At 40.4% G+C, this 16,754-nt stretch overlaps 1 protein-coding gene across 1 annotated transcript in view; it reads left to right on the top strand.

Annotated features, from left to right (window-relative positions):
• Positions 1–16,754, top strand: part of dcc (DCC netrin 1 receptor) — a 370,318-nt gene that overhangs the window by 218,479 nt on the left and 135,085 nt on the right. Inside the window, exons 8-9 of the mRNA XM_046066250.1 lie at positions 3,177–3,331; positions 4,606–4,726. Of these exons, the coding sequence (XP_045922206.1) occupies positions 3,177–3,331; positions 4,606–4,726 (276 nt within the window). The remainder of the gene's footprint in view (positions 1–3,176; positions 3,332–4,605; positions 4,727–16,754) is intronic.

Here is a 16,754-nt window from a genome sequence, read left to right as displayed (position 1 = left end):
GTGTTTGTGTGTGTGTGTGTGTGTAGGTGTTTGTGTGTGTTGGTGTTTGTGTGTTTGTGTGTGTAGGTGTTTGTGGGTGTTTGTGTTTGTGTGTGTGTTGGTGTTGTGTGTTTGTGTGTGTAGGTGTTTGTGGGTGTTTGTGTTTGTGTGTGTAGGTGTTTGTGGGTGTTTGTGTTTGTGTGTGTGGAGGTGTGTGTGTGTTGACAGTAACAGGACATTCCCAAGTGTGTTTGTGTTTGCTGGCGGGAGAATGTTTGTTGTCTTGGAGTGCTGACAGCGTCTCTGTGGTGTTTGGTGCTGCAGGAGGCCCTTCAGACTTCGTCCTCATCTCTGTTGAGGCTCAAAACGGCTTCTGTCTTACATCTCTGCCCTCACAGTCACAAGCTGCCGCCCCATTTTAAAAGGCGTTGAAACGTGGCAGCTACTTCCTGTTTAAAATGTAGTGAGCCTGTAGACAGTTTACCAGCAGTCACATGAACTCTGCAGCTCCCATCACTTCTCAACAGTCAATGATTTGACTGTATCCAGAATCCTGGGTCAGTCAAGGTTAAACCGTGTTCTAGTTTAAAGGAACCTTTTTAAGAAATAAACTTATATGCTTTCTTGCTGAGAATCACAAGATCAGAATAATTCAGAAGATTTACACGACTCTCATCTCTGTCAGTTAGAAATTAAGCTACAGGTAGCAGCGACTTCGCTTAGCTTAGCTTAGCTTAACTTAGCTTAGCTTAACTTAGTTTAGCGTAAAGACTGAAAATAAGGGGAAACAGCTAGTGTGGTTTTGTCCAAAGGTAACAATATACAACTTCCAGCACCGCTGAAGCCTCCAAGTTAACATGCTGTATCTAATCTCTTTGTTCAATCCTTACAAAAACAAAGTGTAAACATTACAATGTGTGGCTTAATGTGGGGTTGTGTGTCAGATCGTATTTGTTTCAATCACACCTGAGCCTTCAGTGTTCAGGGGTTTTGCTGATGAGATGTGAAATTTAGAGCACAAAATGAATGACTATTAATTCCAGATATATATATAAAATGCCTGGCATTCTAAAAAAACATGATCAAAGTGTCAAACATAGACAAGCTAAAACATGCTAAAGTCACTTTTGCTGAGTGCAGACACAGGGAAAACAGGGATTTGGACCTGGGATTTGGTACAGTATAAGTGTTTATTGAACATAGTTCAATAACATAGTCTAATCCATGTGTTACTGTAGCTGAAGGCTCTCCGCGGCGCCGCAGAACTTTCTTAATTCTTCCATCTCATGAAGAACATAAAGGTCAGGTCGAAACAGTGTAGAGAGGCTGAATGAAAATTACCCGAACCTTTTAATCTGTGTATGATTCGTTAATAATTCCAATTTAACAAATAACAGTTCATGTTTGCTGTGCACCATTGGCTGTACTGACAACTGAATTAATTAATCACTGAATTAATTCGATACTGAAGAAATCTTCAAAACCGGAGGATTCTTAGGAAACTTCTGTCCCAGTTGCTAGTGAGTTACAAACTGAACGTTGAGCCTCACTTATGTTGATGTTCAAGCTCAACTTAATCACATTTAATCAGGCATCCCCCTCGCCCAGGTGTATCTGCTGCAGGTTTATCAAGTGTAACACACAAAGCTACACATTAAATATCAAAATCAATATTTTTCCGTTTTGGGTTTAAAACAGAAACGCTGTCTGTTTTTTTTTTTTCTGTTTATCTGTCTTTCTGTTTTGGTTTTAAAACGGAAAAACCAAGAAACAACTTTGTTTTTGGTTTTTTTTCCCGATTCCGTTTTGAAACGAAATAATCAAAAAACGAACCATATACGGATTCACAACAACACCTTAAAATCAAAGAACACTGACTTAATGCTGCATTCCATTTACCTCGGAAGTCGGAACTGGGAATGACGTCACACCCGAGTTGACGGCGTTCCAGTTACAAGTCGGAACACTTCGCTTGGCCAGCCACTTTTTACAAATAGCCAGGTAGCTACTGATTCACCGGTTGATTAAAAAAAACACATTGTGCGTTATTTACAAATACTGTAGCAAACACTATAACAGCTAACAATGGCTTAAATTTGCTGATCACATTATGGAATGTAAAATCGCCTTATAATGTTAAAAACTTGAAAATGCGCCAGAAACCTGCTTATAATAGGTATAATAATATAATAATATACTTAAAAACAAAAAGAAGCGAACAGCAAAAATAGAAAGAAAGCTTAGAATGTAATGCAGACAGCAACAGCTACATGTAAGATAAATACATGTTAAAACAAGCTAAAATGACTCAAACCTGCTGCAGAAGGAACTAGTTAAAAAATACATACAATCTCACAAACACGCTTAATATGCTAAAAACTATGCTAAAATGTTATAACTATTCTGAGAACACTGACTGATGCTAAAAACATGTCTAAGCCATAACATCCATTTTCCTTTAATTTCCTGTTTTGGTATCTTTAAAATGGCATTGATATTCTTGGCCACTTGGGGGCAGCACAGCAAGCAAGACAATTTAAACATATGATCACTTTTTAAAGATCACAGGTCAAACTTGTTAATCCATTTCTTATTTGCACAGGCTGCTGAAGTTCCCACTTTCTTGACCAACTAGTCTGTGACTCTTTCCTGTCTTATTTCACATTCCGATTCATCCCACATGAGCAAATTCATTTGATCCAGTGCTCCAGACATCAAACCACATAAAATCCACAACAATAGAAAACACATACCATGGTCCTGTTACTCTGTAACAGGAGTGAAACAGGAATGTTAGCTCATCAACCAAAAGCCAAACTACAAGATTATTCAACTGTAATCTGCCGCTGCCAAGGTTTGAATGTAGTCTGCCAGATTAGCATTAGGCCACAGATAAATACCTGAAAATATAAAATGAAAACGTCAAATGACCATGAGGAGATGAACGAGTAATGATCCATGGAGGCTAATGAGATCAAACACTTTCAGCTCCTCAGTAATAAGCTGGGGCTCAGTTTGTAATTGTTTTAATTAGTCTGTAATTAACTGAGGTCGCAACAGAAACTTGCTAATGTGAAACACAATCTTGAAGGAAAATAAACAAAGGTGCCGAACAACACTAGAACTGAGTCAGTGTTAGGGGTGCTCAGCTGTTCCTCTGTTGTTTATGTGTTGTGTTTTTTTGTGTATTTCTGCAGTGCCTCCTCAGTTCCTGAACTACCCGACCAACACATATGCCTACGAGTCCACCGACATCGAGCTGGAGTGTGCTGTGACAGGAAGCCCACCGCCGACTGTCCGCTGGATGAAAAACGGAGAGGAAGTCATCCCCAGTGATTACTTCCAAATAGTGGTGAGTCAAACAGAACCCAGGAAATGTACTGTATTTACCATCTGAATGGTGGAAAATAATTTTTTATCAGAATGTGAGTATTCATGTGTCTGTGCCTGGAAAGAAAAGAACCATATCTACAGCTGGGATGACTCTGAAGTCACTACGTTGAAAATTAATGTTACAAATAAATATTAAAATATTTAATAATGATTATGATGAACAATATATTTTTTTACAAAAGACAGTTATTCTTAAAACAATTTTCAGAAGCCTAATTACAGTCAGATACTGAAAAACACAACAGTCAACACAAATTTTGCAGTCTTATTAATAAAATTATAGTAAGATGAATGTTCTAATCTTCTCATATTACCATATATTCTCCAGTGGAGGATTAACAATCATAAATCTTATATTAGAGACACGTCTTTATTTCTAATGCTCCTGTTTTATATTATAAGTATATTTTATACTAATTTAGTTAGTACAACAATATCCTTCCTTCTTCAGGAGAAATTCCAACATTGGTCTGACTGAAATTTATATTAACTGGTGGTTCCTGGAGTCCATAGATTCCATTTATTATCCAAGAAAGGTTTTAAACAAAAGCTTGTCTGCATATCTAAAAGCCAGCAAGGACAAACTGGGGAATGAATAAAAATAAGAACAAAATGAAATATTTGAATTCTAACATGATGTGATGAATCCGCAAAATAAAAATTTGAGGATCTGAGCTACATTCTTTAAGTTCAGTATTTAAGGCCAATTTTTAAAAGAGCAACATTGATTCCAAATATTCTGTAAGTTAATGTGTAAAAGAATAAATGTGCAATTTTAAGAATGACAAGGTATAGGTTACAAACTAGACAAAAACATTTGGGAACATATTAGCATATACATTTAAAAAGTCTTCACAAAAATGCTTCCCAGTCAACTCATATTCATGAATAACAAAAAGACAGAACAAATGTTTGTTACCTCCAAGAAGCATATTTGCAGAGCCTACACAGAAATTCACAGAGAACGTTGACATTATCTTAACAGCAAATGGAATTAAATACTAAAATGAAAACAGTGTTTGTGTAGAAGACTCGTAATCTGGTAATCTGGATATCGCTCTGTTATCCCATAATCTGCTGTAAAGAGAGGACACACACACACACACACACACACACACACACACTTTTTTAAATTTAAATTTCTTACATTTTTTTGTTTGTACAATGGTCTAAGCTAGATATTTTGGATATTTGAAAGGTTTTATTGACATGCTGTACATGTTTGCTACTCAGGACGGCAGTAACCTGCAGATTTTGGGATTGGTGAAATCAGATGAAGGATTTTATCAGTGTGTAGCTGAAAATTCAGCCGGCAGCTCGCAGGCGATGGCTCAGCTGCTGCTTCGAGAACCAGGTAGGAGTGCACAAACATACACACACACACACACACACACATAGCTGATACATGTGATGTCCCTGTCGCTGCTCATTGATAAACACAACCTGCTCTCATCATTTGTTGTCCTCATTCTTGTCATGTCCTAATTTCCTCTCTGACCTCGCTGTATTTCTTATGACATCACTTGATTTACAACTTTCTGTGGTCAGTTTTATTCTTTTTCTTGCATTATGTTGCAGTAATAAATTCTGTATGGCAATAATACCTGTTTTCACCTGGTGTGAAATTGAGATAATCTGAATCTAAACTCGGCAGATTTTCAGTCAGACAGTTTTAGTGTGACACACTGAAATCTGCTTCAGTGTGTTTACAGTCTTGTGTCCATCAGCACACAAATACACTGAAGAAAATTATAAACGCAAAACTTTTGTTTTTGCCCCCATTCATCATGAGCTGAGTTCAAAGATCTAAGACTTTCTCTATGTACACAAAAGTCCTATTTCTCTCAAATATTGTTCACAAATCTGTCAGAATCTGTGTTAGTGAGCACTTCTCCTTTGCTGAGATAATCCATCCACCTCACAGCTGTGGCATATCAAGATGCTGATCAGACAGCATGGGGATTGTACAGGTGTGCCTTAGGCTGGCCACAATAAAAGGCCATTCGAAAATGTGCCTTTTGTGTACATAGACAAAGTCTTAGATCTTTGACCCCATTCATGATGAATGGGGGCAAAAACAAAAGTGTTTATAATTTTCTTCAGTGTAGAAACACTGAGCCACTATGGCTGCTGCTAACTGAACATGCTGCAACATCCACATAGAGATCAGATAGTACTTTGTTCTGACAGACAGTGCACCATTTGAAAGCTGCAAACACCAGACTGAAGTTAAGCAGAAGAGAAACTGACGCTTTCTATGGGAATGTATTTTTATTTGCAAGACAAAGCTCATCTAAGTGTGCATACAATAGATGCGCAAACAGCTGATTTTTATTGTGCATTTAAAATGTTGAAATTGTACTGCACCACCATCTGGGAGCTTGTTACATGTTGGTATTTAACATTTATAATCCTAACCAGATGATTCTGCAACATTTACTGCATTTACATTCATTAGGGAGAAAATCACCAAATTAATGCTGGAGCAAAACAAAAAGTTCTTTACAGTAGTTTGGAATATTTTTCTATTGGGTTGTTATGAACAGGTTGCTACGTACATGAGCAGTCAGATAGTTATGAGAACAGTCTTGCCTGTTTTAAAGCTGATACCTGCAGAAATTAACCATTTTGTCACAAATGCATTATTAAAGTTAAAATTATATAAATTTAAAATTAAGTAATTTGTACTCAAATTGTTATCTTATGCTTTTAAAATAAGTAATTTAATTTAGTCATTTGATTGAGTGAAAAAGAACATGGATTCCGAAAGTGTATGCAAAAATAATAAAAACAATCTTGATGCTTGTTAAGCTCGGTTTAATCATGACATTGTGTCTCATAGTCATGACTCATCATGTCATATTTTGAAAAAACACAGGATTAAAGACATGATTACTAGTTATGGAAGTTACAATAAAAGTTAAGTTACTCAGTCATAATTATGTGTTGGAAAAGTGTGATAAATATGTGTTACTGAGGTCACGATTCTGATTTATCGAAGTGATAACTACAAGTTAAGTTAGCGAAGTTATTAATTCGAGTTATGGCATATATAATCACCAAAGTCATCATAAAAAGTGATAATTACAAAAAGGGACAATTATTATTATTAATATTATTATTATTATTATTATTATTACTACTACTACTAGTAGTAGTAGTATAGATATCTGACTCAGTGGAGGCTGTTTCCCCTCCCACTTGAAGTGACATGAAGAGATCTTAAAATTGCTTTAGTTGACTGTTTACCCCTCCCAGCCGCCATATTTTAATAATGTCTCAAAAAAAGAGTTAATACTTGAACTCTAACATTGAGCAGTGATTCATTGGGCCTGTCCCAGGAGGCTGTGCTCTGTTCCACCGCTCGGTTCATGTTGCAGTCGGTCAGAGTCGCAGCTGAGAGAACAGCAGGAGGTGACTGCTTTTGGCATAGTCAGTGTTTGTTGTGTCGTGTTGTTGTTTGTTGTTGGGGTTGAAATTACGCTAGTCATGTAGTCTGACAGCAGTTACTACCATCTGATACACACACACACACACACACACAGATGAAGATATGAACAGCTCTGCCAGTCTGCAAGACATCTGAGTCTGCACAATAGAATCACTCTTCATCCAAATGGATCAGTGGCTGTGTGTGTCTGCGAGGACAAAAATGGCAAGAGACACTGAGTCCAGTCAAGCCTAGTTCAAACTACACGATTTTAAGCCTGATTTGGTGTGACACACACTGTCAGCTCATGTAGTGTGTGACCCCCTATCACCGATCAGTCACGTAGTGTGAACGCCACAACGACTTCAAGACTTCCGTCACAAGACCGCAAGTTGTGTAGTGTGAACAGCACGGCCATCGACCGACACTGAAAGTCATGTAGTCTGCACGAGGCATTACATACACACGGTCTAATATTGTGATTGTGATCCAGGATTCTGTTTATGTGAAACGTTGGATTATCCATATTCACTAATATTCATATATCGAATAACTTGCATTCAACACCTCCTTCATCTGTTTCACAGAGTCTCTTTATTGCGATAGATCAGCAGGAAGTGTTTTAGGAAGAGTATCAGGACAGAATGACAAAGCCGAGTGGGAATGAGAATGAAAGCCTCAGTGAGTAAAGACAGTGTTTCTGTTGGAATGAAGAGAAACTCAGAGCAGCAGATTAAATACTTCATCATTATTATCTGACAAACGATTGACAACCAAACGAGTTAAACGATTAGCTAAATAACTGACTGACTAAAATCTAACTAATAAACGAATGAGTTCACACTACAGGATTTCAGCCCTAATTTTCTGCTCGCTGACAGTTTTTGGAGTGTAGTGTGAACAGTGCGTGGATCGAACAACTTTGATAACTGATATGTTATCCACTTCAATGACAAACACTCATTAGCTAACTACCTGGCTAACTAAATTTAGTAAGCAAAAAGATGAAAACAGACATGAAGAACCTCTGGTGTCTGTGTCTCAGAATGTAGGAAAGTTACCAATGTACGTCTTCATGTAACATGGCCTTTCTTTCCTTCCTTTGTCTCTGCTTTAATCACTGTTCAGTGTGTTGCTTCTCCCCTGAGCCAGCAGCACAGATGGCAACACACACACACACACACACAGACATTAAGAGGGTCAGATGGTTGGTGTTATCGCTTGGTTACTATCGCCACGGGAACCGAGCATCCCAGCAGGCTCACAGCGGCCAATCAGACATTCCCATGAGAAATCACCGCGGGTGTGTGTGTGTGTTTGTGTGTGTGTGTGTGTTTGATTGTCAGCATACCACCTTGTTACCCTTGACGATGCTTTGATCCTTGGACTGACTCTTCACACGCACGCACACACCAACACACACGCACGCACGCACACACACGCACGCACACACACACACACACACACACACACACACACACTATACAATGTTTTTTTCCCCCTCAAGTACTTAAAATCTCTCACAAATGCATTTTACAAATACATCATACATTATAAAATACCAGCACACACATTGTAGCCAAGTGGTTTCATTCATGCAGAACCCAGGTAGGTGGCAACGCTGTTTGACTCCACACACTCATCTCGTCCCGGTTGTTTACATAGTCCCTCACTGGCTTCCTAGTCATGTTCATCAGAATCTATAAAATCAAAATACAACAGTATTGACTTGTACTGCTGCAGGGAATCGTGTCCCAGGTCTCTGCGGTGGTGGGAGGGTAGTTTAGATTGATGTTTGTATTTGGATGATGTCTGCTACCTTACGATGGCGTTATTTCAGCCAACCAACACTATCACGCTAGCTAACCTAGCTTGTACAAGGCTGGTGAAATGACCAGGGCTGCAAACTTTTCATGCTAGTTTGGAGTGAGATTCAGTATCTGTGAAGTCTGTGCATTCTCTGAGTGGGACAGCACCACCGCAGGAGTCGGGGTCATCACTTCTCAACCCCCAGGAATTTTGTTTAAAAGGTTCAGCAGCCAAATTCACAGTTTGAACGCATTTATAGATAAAAACCATGTCAATAATCCCAGTCAATGATAAATATGTATAGCTGATCTAGGGTTGGGCCGATAGACGATGCCATCGTCCATCGGCGATGGCTGACAGACATTACCAAGTTGAGCCGGCATCGTGATTGTAAAACCCCCACCCCCCAACAGATTTTCACATTATACCACCCTGGTTTTAATGACCACGAATATTCTTATTATTGTTTTTAAGTATGCTTTGCACCTGGCTCAGAATTCTCTTCTCCCCACACTCTGACACACTCACACACACCTACACCTCAGGTGAACACCCCAGGTTGCCCCCCCCCCCCCCCCCCCCCCCCCCCCCCCCCCCCCGCTCCATTTTCACCATCAGCAGTATGTTTTATAAAGTCGCCTAAGACTGAGAACTCGTCTTTTTTCCATATATTTCCACCCGCGATCCGTTATCACTGCAGCAGGTGAGCCTCACGTTGGCTTATTAATGATGTAGCCTATCAAACAACTGAAACCAACATCTGCACCCTGTGTGTTCACTGTTGCTTTACCTGGTCCATGAGTAAAATATCCACCGCGACTTGTAACATAGTATACCAATGTTTTTTTACTGAGTGAAGTCTGTGTGAGAACACATGCACATAACGACTGCTGCCTCCCGTGTGTGCACGCGCACCCGATGACATCGTCCATCCTGATGTTTCATTGTAGACATCGCCCCAACCCTAAGCTGATCAGCCAACTTCCAGACATTTTAGCTTAAATCAGGGGACCAAACCTAACCAGGGTATCTGGGGATCTTCCTCCAGAAAGGCTAAATCTACAAACAGTAACATTGTATGAAAAGTAAATGAAGAGAAAAACAAACAAACTAGATTTTTATTAAAATAGAAAGCCGCCCAAGAAATAAAAGAGAGCGGAAGAGTTCTTAGATGAACTATTTTGTTTGGATTTGTCACATTTTTCTGATTGATTATGTCAGAAGCGCTTTCACACATATTTCTAGATAAGAATAATTTGTTTTCTGACACATTGGCAGCTCAAATTAAACTATCAGCCAAAGGTACTGTCTGATAAATAAGAGCCAGGATGAAAACCAATGCCTGATGCACTATTGCAGCATAATGCATTCATTAGACAATTATCTGTCTAGCCTGTCTGCTGGACTTTAACTATCCTAACTATTTAACTATCTTTGTTGCAGCTCTCATGGATGTTAAGGTAGAGGTAAACTGTCAGAACAACATCAAATCCGTGCAAGATAATGTACTCTCCTTAATTTTGAGATTCTTGATGTTTATGTACAGTACTGTACTGGATAAGCCCATAGCCACCGGAAGTGGATGCAGCAACCCCTACTGGACTGTGGACGATATGAGTGTTTGAGAAAAAAGAAACCTCAATTCTTAACATTTTAATCACACTCAGTACATACCAAATCTAATACAAATACTGTATGTCCTGAACAACTATTTAATTAACAATATCAAACTGTCCTTCAAGCAGACATCTTTTGCAGCCAGTGAATATTGGAAATTGAACATTGAAATTTAGGTGACGGTAGCAAGATGCTGGAGGGGGCTTAGCTTCCACAAATAATTTCCCTTCACTCAAAGATAAAGCAAAGATATATTCCTGTAATGTCCATCTCTCTGCCTGTGAAGGCCAGCTTTCGGGGTTACGTTGTCACCGAATGCTCTGAAATCCAAAGAGAAACACACCTGCACAATCCATGGTCCTGCAAGAGATGTTGAAAATGACACAGTGTAGTGGTTTATTTGTAGGCTATGAAGTTGGAAGTGGCGAGAGAGTGCCACTGAGCTAAATTAACGCTGGAGAACGGCAGTCATGGTAGGTGAATAAAGTGCAGCACACCCAGCTCAGTCATCTTCAGCGCTTATGGAGCTATGCATTATTACAGTGTATGGAAGTATAGAGGCTCCTCTACTGGAGAGGCTTTGCTTTAACTCTTTGTTGTAACTACTTGCATGGGAAAATGTATAAGTGGAGATGATTGTATTTTGTTCATATATATTGTTAATAGAGGCAATTGGAGATTTGATTGTCAAATTTGTAGTAGTCACCTCATTGCTTTTTCAGGGTGCAGCTGTTGCATTACATTAGGCTACATTAAATGGATTTAGTTGACAATGTTTTCTAAAACGGCATACAATAAGTGCATTTCGACCATGTGGATATAATCCAGACATTGCAAGAATCATGCAACCCATAGCATCCTAGTTCAATGCAGTAGGGGAAGCACTGAAGCCCTTTATTTTGAAAGTCTAACCGGACGTATATCCATTAATGTATATCCATCTTCAACTGCTTATCCTGCGTACAGGGTCGCGGGGGGCTGGAGCCAATCCCAGCTTACATTGGGCAAAAGGCGGGGTACACCCTAGACAGGTCGCCAGTCCATCGCAGGGCCACACATAGACAGACAACCACTCACACTCACATTCAGGCCTAAGGACAATTTCGGAGACACCAATTCACCTAGCCTGCATGTCTTTGGATGGTGGGAGGAAGCTGGAGCACCCGGAGAGAACCCACGCGGACACGGGGAAAACATGCAAACTCCACACAGAAAGGCCGGGGCAACCGGGGTTTGAACCCACGACCTTCTTGCTGTGAGGCACCACCGCACCACCCTCCGGACGTATATTATATATACTAAATTATTGCTAATCATTGTTAACTTGACAGCAGAGCCCTACACGTCCAAAAAACTACGCTAAAGGGTATAGACTTGTGACATGAGAGCTTGTTAAAGTGTCATTTGCATGAGTCTCTCGGTTAATGCATGACCTGGCCGCCCTGTAAATGACGCTGCCACCAACTAGCTAACATTTAGTTGAATGAGCATGAGAGCATGAGTCTTGATAAGTTGGAGCTCTGAGCATGTAGTCTTTACTAGCTAGCTGCTAACTTTGCTGTTTGGTGCTGGGCAGGTACCATTGAGTAGGATTATCAGAGCTTATTTGCATGACAAACATATGACAAATATTAAGATAACTGTTCCCAGTAAAGGCTACCAGCTTCTGTGAATACTAAAAATGCTGTCGACGGGACAGATGCATCAGTCACTGCAGATTAAAAGAACCTCCATCCCTAACAGAAAATGTCCTTGAGGAGAAATTGAAATGCATTTGTATTTTCCTGTTTCACTTCTCTAGTGCAGGTTTATTAGTTTTTTTTTAAATTAACAAGAATATTTCTAACCAATCATTTCATTTGTGTTTTAATTTTCAATAAACCATGTGTGCGGTGTGAGAGACACAGAGACATAGAGAGGGGTTGTTGGTGTGTGTATTTTGTGTGTATGTTAATGTATTCATATGGAAGACATTACCCCCATCTCTCTCTCTCTCTCTCTCTCTCTCTCTCTCTCTCTCTCTCTCTCTCTATTACAATCTCCTCAGTCCTTTCTTGCTCCCGCTGCATTGCAGTCTCAGTTAAACCCTGGTCTGGATCTGATCTGAAAGCCGGATCAGGATTTAAGCGTCAGTCCACTGATCTGGTGTCTTTCTTCTTCTTCTTCTTCTTCTTCTTCTTCTCTATTCATTCATCTTCTTTCTTTTCTCTCAAAGAATCTCATGTTGGATAGCTAAGGTTTGTTTGTCCTTGACTCCTTGCTTTATGTCACCCCTCCATTTTCTATCTATCTTTCTATCTATCTATCTATCTATCTAGCTCCTTCTCCCCTTTGTTTCCTTCATTGTTTCCTTGTCTTTGGTTCTTCCTCCCTCATGAGAAGCTTAAACTTTTGATGTAATTTGCAGCAGCTTGCCAGCCTGCTGTCTTTCAGTAAAAATGAAGTTGTCTCGTAGTTTCCTCATCTTCCTGTTGTTTGTCCTGATACAAAACCACTCTCCTATGTTTTAGCATTTGCTGTCCTCACTTGTCCTCTGTGGCCTGCTGTCCTCACTTGTCCTCTCTGCCATGCTGTCCTCCCTTGTCCTCTTTGGCCTGCTGTCTTCCCTTGTCCTCTTTGGCCTGCTGTCCTCACTTGTCCTCTCTGCCATGCTGTCCTCCCTTGTCCTCTTTGGCCTGCTGTCCTCACTTGTCCTCTCTGCCATGCTGTCCTCACTTGTCCTCTCTGCCATGCTGTCCTCCCTTGTCCTCTTTGGCCTGCTGTCCTCACTTGTACTCTTTGGCATACTGTGCTCACTTGTCCGGTTTTCACTTTTCTCTCTCTGTCTTTTTGGATGGACCTGTTGTGTCGTTTAAAAATTTCGTGTTTGCCATAAATTGCTTCATGATGATTTGACCGTTGGACTGATTTGCTGGTTTCTTGAACACTTACAAGACACACATTATGTGGAATTGTGATGCCATTTACATTAAATTGCTGTTGTTGTTTCTATCCTTACTACCCTGTGTACTTATCCGGCATCTTTTTAGGAGCATTAAAAAACATAATAAAAACATGCAGGAGGCACAGCAGAAGGGAGGCCAGAGATTTTTTCTTGCCCTGCAAAGGCTACCGGAGATCTTTCTTATTTGTTGGTGGGGCTGTCATGGTGAAGTTGCAAGGCTGCCCCAAGTGCAGTACGTGGACACAGAGTTTATGAGAGAAGTTTATGAAGTTTTATTGCAAGATATCAGGGAGTGGAGGTGAAGTAGAGAGGAGATGACGGCTGGTAGGGCCCGAGGACAGATAGGTGAAGGTGGAGCATGGCTGGCTGGAGAGGTACAGGAATAGCAGGCAGGCAAGCGTGAGCCGATGAACTCGAGGCACAGGAAACAAACACATTAACCACATGCATAACTGAGGTATAGTTGTTAGAATAAACACTAGGGGTGGGATCACACCAACCTTGTTTAGTCCAGACCATGGAGGGGAGACCACACCCACAGACAGACAGACAGACAAACAGACAGACAGACAGACAGACAGATAGACATGGGAGTAATGGGATCACAGGACGGGGAAACACAAAACAACATTGTACCCTTTAATGTGCTTGGAGATAGACAAGAGTGAAAGCAGCTCAACCCATTTTAGATATAAATTTGTCTATATGACTAGACAATGTCAATTCCTCATCAAGGCTAATAGTGCTGAGTGCTGTATCATATTTTATCACCACTGGAGCCCAAGCAATACCAGATCCTATAAGGCCAATACAGTTATTTACTAAATTTAAATTTGATCTATGACCTTCTAAGTAAAGACAGAAGTCACAAAGACTAAACATCTATGATTTTCATATCGTATTACTATGTCAGAAGGGGGAAAGGGACAGGTGCATGAAAGACAACAGTAGGTCAGTTATTGTAGTTTGGCCCAGTTATAAACATGTACAGCAGTTTCAGCAGCAGCAGTGGCTTAAACACACAGCTCATGGATGCAGTTAAGGTACTTTAAAACCCTTATCCCTAAAATCCACTGGCTCCGGCTATGGCACGGCTGCGCCGCGGTTGCTGGAGCTCATCGTGGCCATTATAGTCAATGCTTGTGAGTATTTTTGCCAATCGTTCAGTGATTTGGAAATCACTAAATAAAGACACTTCCTATAACCACAGAACTCTCCTGAGAATCATCATGTTCAAGTTTTTTATTCCAGTGATAGCTGTCTGTACGTATGGGTATATTGCAAACAGGGGCTGCTAACAGCTATTTCAGCTACTTTTACTGGGGTCAGTTTGACTACATGTAAACACATAAAGGTTAGAAACACAGGGGCTCGAGCCGTGGCCCACAGCTGACTCCACAGCAACATTAAACATTACGTCTCCCAAAGTGCCCAAATTGTTCCAAAAGTTGTTGAGAGCATGTTTATCTACCAAATAGAAGTAACAACAAAATATTAATAGCAGCACATTATCAATGAATATTAACTTTTCATGTTGAACAATCAGTATATTGTTTTAACATTACTAAGGCTATGGAGAAGATATTCCTGGAGCACAGCTGTCTGAACATTGTTGGGGGGGCAGTGTCACTTTGAAAACCCCCTGGCATACAGTATGATGTAAAAATGATTTATTTTTCTCTTCGTGTCTCTTTTTTAGTCTTTTCTTTCGTCTGTTCTTTCCAAGCTCTCTTCTTCTGTTTTAATGCCTCTAATGAAAGTAAGGTGACATCTGCAGAGCGAGAGAGACAATGAAAGAGAGAAATAGTCATCCCAGATCATTTTCTTGCTGCTGGAAGACGTAGAGGAGAATCAGATGAATTGAGAGGGAGAGAGAAAAAGAGGGGAGGAGGAGGATAAGGTGGAGGAGGAGGAAGAAAAGGGAATAATAAAGAGAGAAAAGATAAGAGATAAAATGAAATTGCCTACACAACTCTGTGGACGCTGAAATAGAAAAAAATGTGGAAGGATATGGATACATAGAGAGAGGCAGAGAGACACACACACAGAGAGAGAGAGAAGAAGAAGAGAAGAGAGAGTAAGAGACGGGTCAAGCGAAGGGCAGGGCGAGTAAGAGAGAGAGGAGGAAGTGTGTCAGCCATGACAGATTTGTATTCCACAGTGAGCGTCTGACCTTAGCAAACCCATCACACACACACACACGCGCGCGCACACACACACACAGACACACTCGCACACACACAGAGAAATGCTTTTACTCTGTCACCTGTGCTCTCTCTCGTTCTCTCTCTGTCAACACACACACACACACACCGACACACACACACGCGCGCACACACACACACACTCACACACACTCACAAACACACACTCACACACACACAAACACACACAACTCTCACACACAGAGAAATGCTTTTACTCTGTCACCTGTGCTCTCTCTCGCTCTCTCTCTGTCAACACACACACACACACACACGCACACACACTTTACTCTGCCACCACTCTACAACAGGAGTGTGTGTGTGTGTGTAGGAAGGTGGGGGTGTGGGATTCTCTGTCTGTTGCCATGGTGACGGTAGCCTCCTCTCCTCTCCCATCGTCTATCCTGTGAGGACCAGATGAGTGTGTGTGTATTTGTGTGTGAGAGAGAGAGAGACATGGAGATACATATTAAGTGTTTGCCTGAAAGCAAAAGAAAGAAGACAGGTGTGTGTGTGTGTGTGTGTGTGTGTGAGTGTGTGTGTGCATTCTGACCATTTGACCAATTGTATTTGACTGAAAACAAACAAAAACCCTACTGCCCAAATGTAGTGAATGAAAATATAAAAACATCACTCACCTCACCTATTTACACCTTTACTGACTGAGGGAAAAATATTTTATAATCCTATAATCATAAAACACAAAGAGGAGGATGAAGGTAAGAAGCTAAATGTGATAAAAAGCCATAAATAATCAGATTGTGTCAGATCTGATTATCTGTATGTATGCGTCTTCCTTTGTGTGTGAATTCAGTTGAACGTCCACGCTGATCGAGAAGTCTGCTATGATGCTGCAGTCATGTTCAGTGCTTATGTTGGAAAAATGGCTTCTCTAATAGGAAGTTGCACCTGTGAACGCAGTGTTCACAGTCCACTATACTGTGGGATTTCGGACCTTTGACCTCCATCAATTCTTAATTTGGCAGCTCTTGGTTTTAACACCACTATTTAGCATTTATAAGCAACATATAAACATGTAATCTTTTATAACACTACAGCCTACTTCACTGTAGTTGTGTGTGTGTTTATCAATATACATTCCAACAGCTAGCTGCTCCCACAGTATGGAGCATGTGACACTTGTGTATAAACAGATAATTCATAATGGAACACAGTTTAAAATAGTTATAATCATATCAATTGATTTGTCTTCAGTAGATAGGTGGACAGAACTCTACACTTAACACAGAAGCGTGTTCTGATCCAATGCCTCAGCAGGACCACATCATTTGCCGTCAAAACAGCTGAGTTCGCTCGGTAACCTCACCTGACTTCCGTCATAATTCCCACAGGCCAATAAATGACCGTAAACAGATGT

The sequence above is a fragment of the Micropterus dolomieu genome, linkage group LG13, assembly GCF_021292245.1.
Source record: "Micropterus dolomieu isolate WLL.071019.BEF.003 ecotype Adirondacks linkage group LG13, ASM2129224v1, whole genome shotgun sequence".
In the NCBI taxonomy this organism is placed as follows: domain Eukaryota; kingdom Metazoa; phylum Chordata; class Actinopteri; order Centrarchiformes; family Centrarchidae; genus Micropterus; species Micropterus dolomieu.
Note: the sequence above shows the minus strand (reverse complement) of the source record. Positions and strands in the feature narration are given on the sequence as shown.